The 17,401-nt window shown below is 47.4% G+C and overlaps 2 protein-coding genes across 2 annotated transcripts in view; one reads left to right on the top strand and one right to left on the bottom strand.

Moving 5' to 3' along the window:
• The first annotated feature begins 1,275 nt into the window (after positions 1-1,275).
• On the top strand, positions 1,276-5,427 carry LOC132079832 (adrenodoxin-like). Its single transcript, XM_059482652.1, has 4 exons — positions 1,276-1,508; positions 3,732-3,856; positions 4,280-4,409; positions 4,666-5,427. Exons 1-4 carry the CDS (start codon positions 1,276-1,278, stop codon positions 4,784-4,786), a joined length of 609 nt encoding a protein of 202 aa, XP_059338635.1. The 3' UTR covers positions 4,787-5,427.
• Positions 5,428-8,305: 2,878 nt separating this feature from the next.
• LOC132079831 (rho GTPase-activating protein 20-like) overlaps positions 8,306-17,401 on the bottom strand; it is a 30,410-nt gene continuing 21,314 nt past the window's right edge. Inside the window, exons 9-15 of the mRNA XM_059482650.1 lie at positions 17,145-17,333; positions 16,237-16,412; positions 15,550-15,711; positions 14,368-14,477; positions 13,279-13,468; positions 12,580-12,697; positions 8,306-12,023 (exon numbers count right to left, since the gene is read on the bottom strand). Of these exons, the coding sequence (XP_059338633.1) occupies positions 10,294-12,023; positions 12,580-12,697; positions 13,279-13,468; positions 14,368-14,477; positions 15,550-15,711; positions 16,237-16,412; positions 17,145-17,333 (2,675 nt within the window). The 3' untranslated portion in view covers positions 8,306-10,293. The remainder of the gene's footprint in view (positions 12,024-12,579; positions 12,698-13,278; positions 13,469-14,367; positions 14,478-15,549; positions 15,712-16,236; positions 16,413-17,144; positions 17,334-17,401) is intronic.

The raw sequence follows: 17,401 nt of genomic DNA, 5'->3' as shown, positions 1-17,401 counted from the left end.
TGGAAAAGTTGGCCTGAGAATTATTATTATTTTTTTAATCCTTTATGCATTGCCCATGAATTTGTCTCCATTGGAGCTGTCTGAGAGGTATGTTTGAATGCTTGAACACTTGCCTTTGAACTGAAGAATACATTTCCCTCCTGGCTTATGGAAAACACTTGCATTCCTTAATGTCTTCGATGGTTTTTTCAGAAAGCCTAAGCACCTCTTTCCAGCCCTTCCAACCTGAAAGCCTTGGGTGGAAAACTTTCATTTTGGGGCAAAAAGCCAAAACTTTCTGGTCATCTTCAGAACTATGAATCCAATGCTCTGTGTGTGTGTCTGTGTTGAGGCAGACATTTTCTATCTTATGCTGTGGTTTTTCCCCTGCACAAATTGCTTAGAGAGTCCAGTATCAACATTTTTTTTTCTTTTTGCTTATACTGGCTACCAATATGTTATTGCATTAAAAAAGCTTGATTAAAGCAGACATCCTACCAAATGGTGAGCTGTAAATTTGATGGAAGGAACCATTCATGCTCTTGGGGTGAGAGCTGTTCCCCAACTCCACAGAAACCAGGAACTAAAACTACTGTTGTATTTTTGGCCCTCAAATTCATTTTGATTTACCCTGTAGAGGAGGGTAGACTAAACCAGTGTTTCTGGGAATAAGTTAAGAGTTTTCTTCTGCAAGGCTTCAAAGCTTAGTAATGTGGATTATCAGTTAGCATGAAATGAATTATAGTTATCTGCACCTTTATGGTACTTTTCAGCAGAGAGTTTAGCAAACAAGCAGCTAAGTGTGGCTGCCTCTCACCACCATCATGTGAAGGGAATATTCACATTTCAGAGATGGGATGCCATCTTGTAAAGAGCAGAATTCATGTCTTGCTTTCACTCCATTGCTGTAGGAACTGTGTGCCCCTCTTCTCAAGCAGTCATTGGCACTCCTGCCTCTCTGCTCTTCCAGCCCTTAACTTGCAACTCCTTGTATGATTAGACATCACAATTAATATTTCTCCTGAGATTTGATTTAGTTCTGGCTCCTAAACTGAAGTGTGTAAAGAAAACAAAGTGAGCATTGCTTGGAAATGGGCATGTGGATGTGATGTTTCACCTGTTCCCGTGCTTCCACCAATTCCCATGCCCTGCTGGGCTGGACTGCAGCAAGATCCAAGCACAATCCCTTTGTCCATCCTTCCTTCCTGCTTCCCCTCCCTCCTCCCTCCCTCCACCCCCAGGGAGGCTGTCCTACTATGGTTTTTTCCTTTCCTTCCCCCCATCCTCCCCAGCTGTATGTATAAATGCCTAATCAAGCTGTCCTTGCATCAGAGGACAGCCCAGGGGACAGGGAGCAGGATGGCTCACGGCATCCTGGGGCTCCTGCGGCCCTTGCAGAGCAGACTGAGCGCCAGCAGAACTCGCCTGGTTCTTCTGTGTGCTGAGACTGAGCAGCACCAGGGCCCAGCAAGGGGCTGGGCAGAGAGAGCCTTCAGCTCCACGCACCAGGATGCCCCTGGGGACTCCAGGTGGGTCAAATGCTCCCACAGGGATGGAGGCACCTGCCCCTGGCAGGAACAGGAGAGAGGCCAGCCAAGCCATGGCCTCTGGGAGGTGGGGGATGAAACCACCAGCTTGGGTGAGCAGATGCTGATGGGGGAGGAAGGTGGTGCCAGGACCCAGCCTGAGAGGAGCTGCTTCCCATCCCTGGAGCTGTGGGGGCCTGTCAGAGGTGCTGGTCCTGTCTCCAGAGCTGTGGGGGCCACAGATAGTGAAGGTGACAAAGAGGCACAAGAGTCCTTTGGCTCATTTCCACAGCAGGAACTACTGCAGGCTCCCTGCCGGCCTTTCTTCTATCTTCAGCCTTTCTTCTCTCTGCTTTTGGGATAGTTCAGGAAGAGAAAGTAAAATAAATGTAATTTGTGGATCTCCTAGACTAATATAATCTGAGTGAAACTGTAATCTGCTAGGCATTGAGAGAGAGAGCCAACCATTGCAGAAAATACAACAAACTATTTTGCCATCTGACCTTAGAGAAAGGTCATAGATAACCCCACTTGGGCGGATTTATGAAGACTCATTATCAATGGGATTTCTTTCTAATTGGTTTGTTGCTTATGAAATTATCTCTGGCAGTACTTGTAGGCATCTTGCTGGTTTATATAGCCTTGGAAAGTATCTTTTAAGGAAAACATTGATGGGGGAAGAACTGCTTTCGTGAAACCTCCTTCACCACTTTCCTGTGTCACAAAAGGTTTGAGATTTTATTTTTTAAAAGGAAATAATCAGTTGGCATACACTGAATTTACAGTGTTGAGTTTATCACATCCTGGTAAGATCTTTCCAAACCTCTGACAATTATCCAGCTAAAAAAATCAATTCGGTTGCACCACTAAGTGGCATTCTATCACTTTACCATTTCTATTTTGTAACAAATTGTTTCACCCATAAAGATAAACCAAACATTGCCTAGAAACATGCCTATTTGCCGTACAAATGGAATAAATTACTCTGATCCATCAAAAATGAGGAGGATTGTTTTGTTTTGTTTTGACATTTGAGGGCTAGTCTTTAAATTGCATATTTAGAAATATCTGTAGGTGTCTTTATGAAGGAAATTGGGGAAAGAGAAGCTTCTGCCACTGGAGAATGCCCTGAGCTTTGGATGATGGGCACTTGGGCAGTGGCACACTGAGAGTTACAGAACAAAAGGTCCAACCACTTCCAGGGTGCTGCCTTCTTTCTGCACAGGAGCTGGGACCTTTGGGTGACTGGGACCTCCTATATATAAGTGATAGGTATATATATCTATATCTAAGTGAGCGTTTGGTATGTACACTAAGGAAAAAAACAGTTTGCTCATATTTGCTTCCTCTAGCAAATATAACAGTCTCAGGATATGCTTGTCTGGTGAGAAATCCTGAACACTGCTGTCAGGGTAGGATCCTTCTCCAGATTGGTGAGATCCTGGTCAGGAGGAGATGAACTGGATGCTGTTTCCCTTTCATTTGTAGATTCCCTTTCTGCAGTTATCATTAAGAGAAGCTGATGGCTGTGTTCCTAACTCTTGGCCAGATTAAATCTTGCAGGCTGTCAAAATAATTAGCATTTTTTCTTGAGCATGGATCATATCAGCTCAGAGGAAATTACTCAGCCCAGCAGCTCTGTAAAAGCTGAGGCTGAACATGTCTCACCACAAGAAGGCTCCCTGTGTTGGAGTTAAGGAAAGGCATGGGCACTTCATGGAAGAAAAAGCAGCAAAAAAGGAACAATCACCAAGTAATCTCCTTGGGAAAGGGAAGGGGAAGCAAAACATGAATGACAACAGTCCTTCTTGCTGTATCAGTATCTGATCCTGAGCACTTTGCTTGTAATTGCATTGCTCTAGCCAGGATTAACAGCCCAGGCCTGGGACCTGCAAATGTGCTGCCTGCCTAGCCATGCTGCCTCTGCCAGCCAGCCCAAGCAGGGGCAGCACCTGAAGGGCACCTGCACTTGTTTGTGCACAGATAGACATTTATTCTGTGGGCTGTTTGATAAAGTGGGAAATATTTTGGGTCAACTCAGATTTGCCTGCCACTGAGAACTGATAATTTGAATTTTTTCTAATGCACATGGCACAATCCTTTGAGAAAGTGTTTGTGTGCACATTTCCCTCCAAGTGCCATGTCTCTAGCTCTCAGCCACAAGACCTCATTTGTGGATGTGCAGAAAAGGGTGGAGTCCTGATTTTTTGCAAATTTGTCTTACAGCTCTGAGGATCGGGTGACAGTGCATTTTATAAATCGGGATGGAGAGCGACTAACGACCACAGCCAAAGAAGGGGAGAGCTTGCTGGAGGTGGTAGTCAATCACAACTTGGCCATTGATGGATTTGGTAGGTGCTGCAGCAGGATATGTGCATGGGCTGTTAGGGCCAGTGGGTACTTAGGAATAGTGCAATGATCTGCCACTGTGCTCTGCCAAGACCATAAACAAGTTTCCCTTCCCCACCAGCTGCTTGCTGGGTGGCTCACCATGCTGAGATGGCAATGTAACCTCACACTGTCACACTGGCATTGCAGCAGCCTCTGTCAGTGCTTTTGGCTGCATGGAGCTGATGTAAAAATTTGAAAACTGATGGTGATTCTCCCAGAGAAGAGGCAGGCTGGAAACTGCATCCATCTGTTGTGTTTCCTGGCATCTCTTTTGACATGCTCCAGATCTGTTAAAGGGCCTTTTCTCACACTGTTCCTAAAGATGGTCTCTCTCACCCCCTTATTTTTCCTGATTTGTTCTCCTTCCCTTGCTTCTCCACCAGGTGCCTGTGAAGGGACATTAGCCTGCTCTACCTGTCACCTCATCTTTGACAAGGACACCTTCCAAAAGCTTGATGCCATCTCAGATGAAGAGCTAGACATGCTGGACTTGGCATATGGACTCACTGACACGTAAGGCTCCCTGCTGATCACAGCAGATCCTCAAGCCTCTGAGGCTGATTCACCATGTGCCACCTCTTTCCAAGGGGGGATGGAGCTTGCTCTGTACTACAGCTGTGCCTTGAGAGCTGCTTTCTCTTGAGGTACAGCTGATCTTTAACAGGAGCTTTAGTGAAAACCCATCCTGAGCCAGACATCCCAGTGTGGGTGGGGGATTTCTGCCTTTTCCTGGGGAACAGAGGAGCCTCACTTCATGTTTTCTTCTCAGATCACGCCTTGGCTGCCAGGTGTGCGTTAAGAAGTGGATGGATGGTGTGACATTGAGGGTCCCCATGGATGTGTCGGACATGAGGAGGCAGCTGGAGGTTGGAAAGCAAAGCAAACAGTGACTGGAAATGACTGCTGCACAGCTTACACCCTCATTTAGGTGTGGCAGGGTACTTAGCTCTTGGTTGACACTATTGCTTTTTGTGACTGGCTCAAAGTAGGCCATAAAGGTCTGATTCAGTAAAAAAGATGTGTTTGGCAAATCTCTTATTTGAACAAGGCAGCATGCTTAATAGGGTCTTTGGTACATGTTTTAAGCGCTTAAATGCTTTGCTGAACCAACTGGATTAAAGTGTATGGCTTTATATTTCCCTGGGTGGCTAAATATCTCTGCTGTATGTGACTCGCTTTCTCCTTTGAAATTGAAGAATTCTGCTATTCTGATTAACTGCTGAGAATTTTGCAAGGCTTGACTCTTTAAAAGTGTAGCAGACTTTTCCAATTTGGGAAGCTTAAGAAGAGATTGGTGTTTGCAAGTCAGTGCACTGGTGGGCTTGGTGATGTAGGTGACTTGAGTTTGGTCAGAAAGAACATACTGAGGACGTTTGGGTGCTGACAGTTCCTGTAAGCAGGCACCACTTCTATGAACTTGAGATGTTTTGGGTCCCTGAATTATTCTGTGCTGTGAGGAGCCACTTTCTCCAAATGTTAAATTTTGTCATTGCTGTACTATCCCACCTGTCAAATAAAATTCTAACAATGAGCCTTTCAGACCTACAAGATGGTACCATGAGCCTGGCTGGAATAGAATGAGATGCATGGAAATTTGGTTGTCTGCATTAAGTGCAGCACTGCCAGCTGATCAAAGGAGGTGATTGTCCTGCTGTACTCAGCACTGCTGGAGCCTCACCTGGAATACTGCAGGTAGTATTGGGCACCAAATGTAAAAAAGACATTATTCTGTTAGAGAGGGTCCAGAGTAGGACCATGAAGGTGATGAAAGTTCTGGAGGGGAAGCTTTATGAGGAGTGGCTGAGGTCACTTGGTTTGTTCAGCCTGGAGGAGATTAAGGTGAGATTGTTCTTCTACATCCTCACAATGAGAAGCAGAGGGTCAGGTACCAAGCTCTTCAGTCTCATGACCAGTGGCAGAACTCGAGAAAATGGCACGAAGCTGAGTCAGGGGAGGTTTAGGTTGGATCTCAGGAGAAGGTTCTTCACCCAGAGGGTGGCTGGGCCCTGGAACAGACTCCCCAGGGCAGCAGCACCCAGCCTGAGTTAAGAATCGTGTGGACAATACTCCTCGGCACATTATGGCATTCTTGGCACGTCCTGCACAGGGCCTGGAGTCGGACTCGATGATCCTGAAGGGTCCCTTGAACTCAGGATATTCTGCGGTTCTGTGATTTACGGAATGGCAGCGCGACCGCTGGGCCTGGGCCGCGGGGCTGCTGTGGCGGCGCTCTGCCGCCAGGGGGCGCGCGGGGGGCGGCTGCGAGGAGGAGGAGGATGAGGAGGCCGCGGTGGTGGCGGGGCTGCTGCCCTGTGTCCATCCGTGCCCATCCCTCCTCCTTCTTCTCGCCCTGACCGGTGCCTGGGCCTGTCTCGGGGAGCCACAGCTGCCATTTGTGTCTAATGGTCTCTGTGAACCTCCGTGCCTCCCCACTGCAGACACCAGCCCTGCCGTGCCGTGCGTGGCCTGCTATCCCTGTGGGCACTGGTGATGAGTGAGCTGTGAATCCTCTCAGTGGACTTTGTGTTCCTCTCTGGTTCTTCATGCAAAAATGGGTACAAATGTTTATCCATGCCAGAATTTTATCCTTAGCAGAAGGGTACCTGCAGGAAGGATTTCTGGCATGGGCCAGAGCCATGTGCTGTAAGAGGTGATGGCAGCAGGGTGGGTTTCTGCAGGGTCCCAGCTCTATTTGGGGGCCATGGATGTGGTGATGTATTAAGGCTTCAGGATTGTGACTGGCATGTGACAGGATAGCCCTTTGCTTTGTCATACATCAGAAAAATCTTCCAGGCTCTGCCTGTTTCTCCGAAACCTCTTCTCCTCTAACTTGTCCCAGGTTTACTGTAAAAAAAGCAAAGATAATAAATATGGATTAAATGAAAGCAGCTAAGCCATCTCCTTCAGTAGCACTTCAAGTCTCTTGCAAAGCCAAGGTGATCTGGAGCTTTGCAGTCCCACTCCTCAGTCCCCACCTTGTGGTGAGCTGGCAGCTGGAGCCCAGGCTGTGCTGGAAAAGGTCAGCTCTCCACACATCCTGGCAGGATGGCGAGGGAGGGAGCAGCTTCTGGCTTGGAAGGATTGAATGACTGCTGTGTTCCTCTTCAGAGTGTGGGTGACCTCTGGAGAAAGAGTTTCTAGCACAAGCTGTTAGCATGGAAATGCAGGGAGTCAGAGTAGCCCGGGCTGCTCTGGTGGGGCTGGCTGTCCCTTGAAGGTGCCCTGGAATAACAAGAGAGGCCCCTGCACAGAGGAGCTGCTACAAAGGATGAGGGAGAGTATGTCTTGGAAGACTGGCTTTCCTCACAGTTGAAACATCAGAAATAGAACTGGAAAGTTTAAAGTAAACTGCAGCTGCCTCAGGCACTCCTGTCACGTTTCTGTCAGCCTGCAGGATAAGGAAAGAAATCATATATCCTGAACAGAAATAAGATGAGGCTGCATGAGTCATTTCTCTTCCAGGCAGATGAACTGGACTTGTTTGGCCTTGGTCTAAATTGGGAGCAGGCCCTGAAGGCTCCTCACTTCCTGGATGGTGACCATGGAACACGACTTCCCAAGAGCTGCATCTGCTGGGGCAGTGGGCAGGGCTGTTAGTGTGTGACAGGCCAGCATGGTCTAAATGATCTGAAAAAGGGCAGAGAAAGAAGGGAAAAACCTGTTTGCCTCCCAGGTCTATACATTAAGGGAAAGTGTGGCCTTTCTGAGGCAGAAAGCCAACCAAGTTTCTGTGCATTTGTTATTTCTTGTTATGAGCAAGCTGGGGGCTGTGGAACATTTTCAAGATTGGTCTCTGAGTTGCATTTTTGTCTGGCTCATGGAAGAGGAGGGCTGTGAATTTCCAAGCCCAGAACTCTGGTTTGTGTTAAGTTTTGCAGGATTTTGTTTTGTTTAAAATAAAGAAAAATGTTATAATACAGAGCTAGGTTAGAGCAGCTACCCAGAGAACTGTGCCCGCATTAGGCAGCCTAAGATGAGGCAAAGAAAAATTGTGTGTTTTTCCCTGTTTCACCCAGTGTTTCTCTAAACTAATTTCTTTCTAAGTTTCCTGTGATCTTTTTAGGTGATGCAAATTATGAGCTCTTACTCTGCATTTGGTTTAGGTCCCCTTTGACCTGAGCCCAGTCACTGAGTTTACATCTGTTAGTATGTTTAGAACACAGAATCATCTCTCTTCCAAGAACAGGCAGACTTTTCTTATAATATTTACTGTTCTTTCACCTTCTTGAAAAGACAGGAGTAATGCCTAGAGTGCTGTGCTGGCAGAAGGCTTCTTGCCAGCGTGGCCAGCCTGGCAGAGCTGGGCTGGGAGGTGAGTGTGTTTCACAGCAGTTCAGTGCAAATGCCACCACCCTGACACAGGGGAGAGGGGAGCAAGAGCAAGGGAACAAAAGGTGACAACACCACAGTGACAACTTGTGTGTCTTTTATTAAAACAGTTACAACTTTAGCTCTGGAAAAAAAGAACTGTGGATGCTTTATTGCTGTTTATGTGTGAGGAAAATTATGTTGGTGGTGGAGTTGTGTTATGATTATATACACCTTTCATTATACAAGGGCCACAAAGGTGATCTGGGACAGAGTGCCACATCTAAGAGATAAACACCCTTCATCTAACAAAATAGACTGTATACACCTAGGAAAGTGGGCTCTGGGCTTCCCCCTGGTTCCCTTGCCCTAGTATTTGATGATGTGGATTTGGAGTGCTGGGCCAGGTTCCTGTCACTGACCCTCACAGGCACCTGGCAGATGAGTGGAGCGATCTGACACCAGATAATTTTACAGAGGTGCCTTTCCCATCTATGCAAGGACTGAACCATAGCAGCTGTCATGCAGCTCCAGCTCTGGTTATTTGCAGACACTCAGCAGCTTGCAGGGACACTTATTCCACAAGCTTTCAGTCATTAGGATTCATGTATTTCTCTTTTCCTTCACCCATTCACTGTTCACTGAGTAAAAGGATTGTCTCTCTGACAGATACCACCATAGAAAACTCTCATGTAACTTTCAAATGAACCATCCCAAACCTTTCAACCTTTGAGACCTTTCCCATTGTTTCCTTAAAACAACCTGTCAAACTAATGTGGTGCTCTCAGCATCTTTTTAGAGCTCAGCTGGCAGTGTCACAACCCTCTAACAAGTCCCATTTTGTCTGTGGCACTTTGAGCATGGCTTTGAGGGATGCTTCAGGACTCCACTGGCTGCATCTCTTTGGTGGTCCTTACCAGCAGCCTACTCAGCACATCCCTGCCTGGAATTCCCCAAAATTAATTCTGCTGGAGTGCACAGGGCCACATACTCTGCTGAGGGGGAACTCAGTGTTTCTCTGAGCCAGCATCGGTGATGAAGCCTGGACAGTTTCAGTGCATGGACTGACAACTTTCTGGCAAGATGGGACTTTGCTTCAGCATCTACTCAACAACATTCCTGACAACTTCCACAACTCCTTGACCTCATGCTAAAACCAAGCCCTGCTCCAGTCCCTCTCAGCATGGCTAGGAATTTAGTCACTTGCCTCATCCACACTGCCTCTAGAAAGGGGCATCAACATTGACAGAAAATTGTCAACTTTCACTAGGACTGAAACTCCTAGCTACTGAGCTACTCCCAGAGGACACAGAAGAACATTCACAGCCCTGTCAAAGTGACAGTACTAAAATCCTTCATGGCAACTGTGTCTCTGTCAAATGCTAACTTTGGGGAAGGTATGAGAAGAAAGAATCACAGTGTAATTAATTCCAGAAAAAAGCAATCTTGGCCGTGAAATGTTACACATGCTGTCTGTCAGTGAATGCTGGACTTTGGACTCTGGGCTCCAGCTGCTGATTTTGGAACCCAGCCTCAACCAATAATGGTTGAGGGCTGTGAGCTAGACAACAGATGAGCAGAGTGAAGCAGCAGTGATTTCTGGAATGAAGGTGAAGAATTTTCCTTTGGATGAATGGTTGTGATGAACTGTGAATAACGGTGGGTTTTGTGCAAGTGTAAAGATTTTTAACTAATTATTAAAAGCATTAGCTGTCCCTGTTGTCCAGTCATCCACCAACATCAGCGGCTGACTGGAGAAAATAAAGCAACATTTCTCTTTTCCTGCTATTAAAAAAAATGGAGTCAGGCCCTGTACCGGTCAGCTAATTCAAGGACAGGGAGAGTCTGGTGGTATTCACTCCATTCCACACCCAGCCAGTGAAGTCTCTTTCATCAGAAAAGGGCATAAAGAAAACACAAGAGCAGCCCCCCCACCTCCCACCAAAATGAGTATTACATACACATTAGTGTCACTTTACACTTGTTGCTCCAGGCAGCCTGCTAAATTCTTCACACCCTGATCATATATTACAGAATATTTTCTGTTGCACATACACAAAAAATATTTAGTTCCTCCACAACCATTGCCTTAGACAAAAGTCTCTTCTGCAAACACCGCTGTGTCACGCTCCTCTGTGGCCACCTCTGCCACAGGCTGGCTCCTGAGCCACTCCACCCTGCTCCGGAGCAGTTCCTTCTCCACTGCTTCCACCTCTGCTGTGGGGCAGGGCTCGGTTTCATCCTGCTTGAAGTAGTCCCTGATGGTGTTCCGGATGGTGTCGGGGAGGATGATGCGGATGGTGTGGCTGAATGTGTCCGAGCCCTTGCTCTGGGTTGGCGCCTGCGCCGTTTCCACTGGTTGTCTCTCCAGCTCCTCGGGAGCAGAGGCACTTTGGGGGCTCTCTCTGTGCTTGGCCTGCAGGGATTGGACCATTGGCTCGTGGTGGTAGCGCCTGGAGAAGGACTGCAGGACAAGGGGGGTGTTCTGCCCATAGAACAATGTCTGGGGGATGTGGACTCTCACAGTCTGCAAGCTCTTGGACAGGCTCTGCTCACTGCTGCTGCTGGGTGAGTCTGTGCTGCTGGTGTTTGTCACAGATCCCTCCTCTTCTCCCACTTGAGACTCCTGAGAGCTTTCTTTATTTGGGGCCACATAAAAAGTTATCTTGGTCCGCTTCAGGCTCTCCTGGCTCAGAGGGCAGTCATCAATGTCTTTGATCTCTATGTTCTTCACTGTCTTCTCCCTGTGCTGCTGGTAGCTGACCTGTGGGGATGTCTCACTGCATGGGCTGGCAGTTGGGTACTCAGGGCTTTCTTCAAACTCTTTGGTATAATCCTGGCTCCTGAGCCCTGGGCCAGGGTACCCTGAACAACTCAGCTGTCTCTCCTCCTCTTCCCAGTCAATGTCAGTGAATGAGCTTCCCATGGCAGCTCTGCTGACACATGGAAAACTTTTCTGCTCTCCAAAGAAATGACTGGTCTCTCCAGCCTTGGGTTCACCCTCATGAAAACTGTCCAGATTGCACAGATGTAAAGGAGATGTGAAGGATTTGTGCCACTCTTTTTGGGACCTCTTGGCAGCCGTGGGAGACACAGCATGAAGCCTGGCAGAAGTGCCAAACATGAATGGCAGGGATGAGACCTCTGTGGGACTGATGGCTGATGACTCTGAGCAGTAGGAGAAAGCACTGTCCAAGGAGCTAAGTGAGGAGGCAGAAGGGGAGGTGGTGGTAGAGGACAGGCTGGAGAAACTGGACCTGTTGGACAGGCTTGACTTCTGAAGGCTGATCTGCTTCACCCTGGAGGTGGTCTGAGGTGGTTGCCACAAGCTCTGCCTGGCCTTATTAACCCCAGGGCTTAGGCCCTCATCAATAAGCTTCTGGCTCTCCATCTGCAGCTGCCCGAGCCTGTGGACGTAGTCAGCGTGGCTGCTCATGATGGTGGCATCGCAGCTGGACTGGCGGGCCACGGGCTCGTGGCTCTGCGGGGGCAGCTGGGAGCAGAGGCAGACGCTGGGCTCGGAGGAGCAGCGGTCCCGGGCCGGGCTCAGTGAGCGGATGGAGCCGATGGAGCAGAAGGAGCCGTCCTCCTCCAGGAGCTCGTAGCTGTCTGCACTGGCGTTGGTCTGCGCTTTGCTCTGGTAGCAGGCTGTGATCTCGCTGAACAAGTCCCAGTCTTCCTGATCCTCATCGAGTAACAAGCTTCTGGGTACTTCAAAAATGGCATCATCAGATTCCAGGTGGTGCTTTGGCCCTTCTGGATCACAAGTGGAAAACTCCAGCTCATCGGAAGAATCATCATGCTGAGCCAAGCCTATGTCTGGGGCAGAGGACACAAATTTATTTGTTGCTATATATATAGTACCTCACAACCAAACCAGGGAAATTGTATGAAGCCCATGGAAAAACAAAGATAATTCATTATTCTCACAGGAAATAATAAAAAAATTCTGATTTGATGACCAGTTTTCACCACTGGCCTGTATTCATAGGACAGCTAACAGAGACAACTACATCTCTTTCCATACAAACCATGTGGTTTAGCTTTATAGAACTAACCTGGAAAATAAAAATACTGCTGGGACATGGCAGTGTTAAGGCTACACTAAATTCTTGCAATGGTTAGAGTAGGTTTAACAGCATCCACAGAGAAAGACAACCATCTCTGGGGACACATTGGAGTTTCTGCACCTCAGCCCTCTGCTTTGCTTTCTCTTCCTGCCTATGCTTGACAGGCAAAGGGAAAACAAAACCTAGCTGGTTTTCAATGTTGTTCCTTAGAAGAAATGTGAAGGTAAAGCAAACTCTTTTGTCTGAGGACTTTACCTACTAAAAGATTTTAAATATTTCTGGAAGATTTACTACCACCAACTTACCCAGAGATTCCGTTGAATTTTTGGACTTCTTTATGTCAGGTCTTTGGAACAAGGAAGCAATATCACCCCCAAAAATCTCTCCTGAGTTTTCAATCAGAAACTGCACTAACAAGGCCACCTGGCAAAGACAGGAATTTTCAGATTCAGTTTCATGAAAACAGCAAGTAAAACCATACCCAGATCATCTCATTTTTTTTTACAGATGTAATTTCCTCAAGAAGCTGTTAATAATGTGGCAGTGCATTTGTATGAACACCTGAGGCAAGAATATGAACTATGTGAACTGGTGCTGTGAGCCAGGTATAGCACATTCTACAGTTTTCCTCACTATTGCTTGCACCTCATAAGCTCCAAGCAAGCATTCCTCCTTTCTGGTGCACTGTTGTGCTCATTGCTCATTTTGTTCCAGCTGAGGTGGCAGTGTCCAACTTCAGCTGCTCCAGTTTTCTTGGGCTTGCTTGGCCATATAGGAAGCTCATCTGGTGAAGCAATCACTGCTTCCCTTTTCACCCTGGACAGCCTGAGGGGCTAAACCCCTCCCAGCACAGGCAGAGCTGCACAGAGGAAAGGATGGGGCCTGGGTGCCACTCAGCCAGCACTGCCACTGGCCCTGTGCCTTCCTTTAGACTACAAAAGGCAGTGCCATAAAAAGCAGTGAAAGAGGAAACCAGAAGTTTTCCCAAACCCATGGAAGATTACCTTCTTTGTAGAGCGGCTCTCCTCTTCAGGCCCAGTGGGACTTGGTAGCCACAGCATATTGGGTGCTATGCAAAGAGCCAGGTTAAAGGCATTCATCTGATTCACTCCAGAATTCTGCTCAATATGATGCAGGACTCCAAAGAGGTGTCTGAGTAAGATGAGGTTGGCCTCTGGAAGCTGGTTGATGAGACTATTCAGGGAGTGGGAAAAAAGGAAAACAGTGCTGTTCACAAACATCTGCTTTTTGGATTCCAGAAGTTGCATCCCAAAGCTTTTTCCCCCCTCCTGCCCCTTTGTACCCAGCCTGAGACATCCCCACTTGATAATAAGGTGAATCTGTGTCACTCCCCTCCGCCAACTCATGTGAGAGCCACAACTCTGCATCCAAATTTCCCACCTGCTCTGGTCTCAGAGCTGGAGGGACAAAGGGACTTGGGTTCAGAGCATGTGGGGGAAACCCACAATGCCTTAACTAAACAGGGAATGCCCAGAGGAGACAGGAGACAGCTCCAGGCCAGCAGTGCTCCACAGACACTGCTGTGTCGTGTGCTGTGGGGAACATGGATAAAGAAGGCCCAAGGTAAATGGTAAGGTTCAAAAACTGAGCTGAGCCATGGTTGAATAAACGGGATATCCAACAGGAGGCTGATAAACTGCTCATGTTCAGGGCAGCAGTTTCAAGGCAGTAAAGCTGTTTTCAAGGTCCACATCTCCACCTTGACTGACTCCACCTTGATGATCAGCCTCATTTTGTGCACGTAAGAATAAAGTTACTGTCATTGAAGATTTAATTCTGCTACCATAGATGCACTTCTGGTAGCTGAATTATTATGCTTTTTCAATTTACTTGTTCTGGTAATTTGAACTAATAATCAGAAGAGAATTTTTAAATTACTTTTTTGGCATCAGAAATGTTGAGGATGTTCAAAAAAGACCATTGAAAAGAAAATTTCCTGATCCATGACACTGGCAATCAGCAATAGATCCTCCCCTGTGGCCTGGAGCATTGCCAGTAATCTCCCAGAAAACAAAGGCTATTCTTTGGCCCATATGATCCCCCTTTACCCACCAAAAGAAACTTTTACAAACCTTTTGATAGCTTCAATCTTATGTGCCCGATTTTCTGTGTCCATAGCTTCCATCCACAGTCCGTGCATGTCTGAGGATAGAACACTGTCAGGTATATTTCGGAGAAAATCCTGAATTAAATATATATATGCAGAGCAGTCTGGTCAGTTTTGAATTCCTGGTTTCAGTTTCACAATGCATACAGTCACTGTTTATTCATATTAAGCACAAGATAAAACAAGACACTACACAAACATGTTTATTCTCCCCTCCCATGCCCACCAAGCTGTCTTCCTCAGGCTCTTTTGTGGCAGCACTGCAGGATGAACAGGCAGCCCTTGTGTTTTGCCCCTTCTCCAGAGCAGGACTGTCCCTTTTCCAGTCCAGCAGAGGACTCAGCCCTGGGACTCTGCACAGATCTCTCTGAAACATTTCTCAGCTAGGAGGCCTGCTGGTTTTTCTCAGGGGACTATTCAACAACTCAATGTATGTCTTGTCTTGGGAACTGCCTGGATATCAGGCCAACAAGAAAAAAGGGGATTTTTTTATACTTTGGTGCCTAAATTACTCTGACCAGATTTAATTGCCAGTACAAAATACAGGTTTTTCCTTTCTGAAACATGGGTCTTATCACAAGCTTCATCCCCCACCCACCACAGCCCCTCTGCTTGGACTTAGCAGCTGCTTTCCCCTGTGCTTGCTGGCTGATCAGAGGGTGAAGGCTGGAGGTTCAGAGAGCACAGGTCAGCTCCTGTTTTGGGGCTTGCAGAGCAGCTGCCCTCAAGTGGCACAAGCCTCCCAAAGCTTCTGCAGCCTCTGCCTTGCATTCAGAAATGACAGAAAACATCTGTGCTGCTGCAACCAAAGGGTTTTTATGCATATGTCAGTGCAGCATCTGCCATGTTATTTGGCACTGTACAGACCTCACAGCTGCCTTGCAGGTGGACATCACTGTATTTCCTGCTGGGAGTGGTTTGGTATGGGCAGGTGCCAAAGGGAGCCCCATCCTGAGTGGCTGCACATGTCTGCATGTGAAAACCAGGCCACTGAATCACCTCTGTGCCCACAAACAGGTGAAAATGTTCCTTGCTGGAAAACGCTTTCTGTTCCCCTGAAATCCTCCCTGCCCATAAAGACTCACTGCTTCCTTAAAGAAGGAAGGTGCCACTGGCCCAGACAGCTGAGTTACTTGGCCACACTTACCGTGATGACAGCTGCAGCCACAAAGACTGACTCTCCATCCACCTGAACATCACCTCCAGAGTTCAGCTTCTCTTTCAATTCCTTGCAAGTCTTGGCATTGGCAGAACGTCTGAAAATGCCCGTAGTAGAGGGACCTTCATGGTACAAGAGGAGCAGCATATCCTAAGAGAAAAGCCAGTTATACTTTAGAGCCTAATTCTTTACCCTCTTGTTTGTGTATATTATTCATCATGTGTTGCAATGTAATTAGCAGATGACCGAGTCAGTAATGGGAAGAAAACAATACAAGAGATTTATCCTGATCTAACCAGGGACAAGAACCTGACAGGCAAGCTGCAGATAAAGTTCATGTGGGCATGCTTATCCTGTGACAAGTGTAAGCCCACGGGACTCTTGTAGTGAGTGAGTTCTAGGCTACATAGCATGGCAGGATCCACTGACATTGCCCCTTGTCAGCTGGTGATGACCCTGAGACATCCACTGAAAAGGACAAATGCCTGTGAATGAAGTGATGGGGATTACAGGAGAGGGTTGTTCCCACCCTTGTTACTGAGCTGAGTCTGGATCACAAGTAAACTATGGTCCTCTTCCCCATTCAATCCTCATCAGTGCTGCAAGGGGCTTCAAATTTTGGGCTAAACACACCAAATATTTACATCAAGACAAGCAGTCCAGGCTGCTGCTCACCATGATTGGCTTGGGAAGGATTCCATCAGGACAGACAGAGGACAGGGACAGGCCGAAGAGCTTGCGGGGTGTGGTAGGGGACTGTGAGGGAGGGCTGCCCGTGGGGGTGCTGGTGCTGCGGCGCAGGGCCCAGTCAATCAAGGACTTCTTCCTCTTGGTGTGCTTCTGCAGTGACTCTGAAAGCAAACACACACCTTCATTACACCTCTACCTGCTGGACAGTGAGTGATGAGTGCCTACAGTGGAGGCAGAGTTCCCAGCAAAACAAGCACTTTCTACCCTCACCTGTTTATTAACTGAACTCTTAATGGGGATGGTTAGACAATATACAGCAGTGAAATCACTTATTCATCTCTCAACCATCAGCAAAACTCTCAACCACCATTCTTCTCTTGCTGTCTCTGCAGTGCAAGAATCACTTCACCCTTTTGACCAGTGATAGGCCTTGAGAAAATGGCATGAAGCTGAGTCAGGGGAGGTTTAGGTTAGATCTCAGGAAAAGGTTTTTCACCCAGAGGGTGGCTGAGCACTGGAACAGGCTCTCCAGGGCAGTGGTCACAGCATCAAGGCTGTCTGAGTTCAAGGAGCATATGGACAATGCTCTCAGGCTGATGCTCTCAGGGGCTCTTGGGTACAGGGCCAGGACTCAATGATACTGATGGTTCTCTACCAACTCAGCATTTTCTATGATTCTATTACAATTACTTGCAGTTGCAGACTAATGAAGGACTAAAAGCTAAGTCTGAATATTTGCACAGAGAAATTTCCTCTCTCTGCAGTCTTTTCCTTTTTACATTCCATTCAGGTGTGACAGCAACTCTGGATACATGTATGATGCCAGAAGAGCTCAGCACTGCACTGGTCAGTAAAGTCTCTATCCGGCTGTACCACACTCCTGCAGCCCTTACCTCTCCTCAGCTGCATCGGAGCCTGGAGTCTGGGTTTCAGGACAAACTGACACTGTTTTTCCTTTGAGAGCTGAGCAAGGAAGGAAGCCTCTGTGCCATCAGCCAGGACAGTGTTATTGTTGGTTCTTTGTTGATGGTCAGCAGAGTCCCGGAGACAGCTCAGGGCAATGCTGAAGGGATGCTCGTGCCCTGTTGAGCAGAGTGTGTAAAGAGCAAGCAAAACTGCAGAGCTATGGTAAAAACTCTTACTGTTCTTG

The sequence above is a fragment of the Ammospiza nelsoni genome, chromosome 15, assembly GCF_027579445.1.
Source record: "Ammospiza nelsoni isolate bAmmNel1 chromosome 15, bAmmNel1.pri, whole genome shotgun sequence".
Classification (NCBI taxonomy): domain Eukaryota; kingdom Metazoa; phylum Chordata; class Aves; order Passeriformes; family Passerellidae; genus Ammospiza; species Ammospiza nelsoni.
The sequence above is the reverse complement of the archived record's forward strand: the minus strand, read 5'-3'. Positions and strand labels throughout refer to the sequence as shown.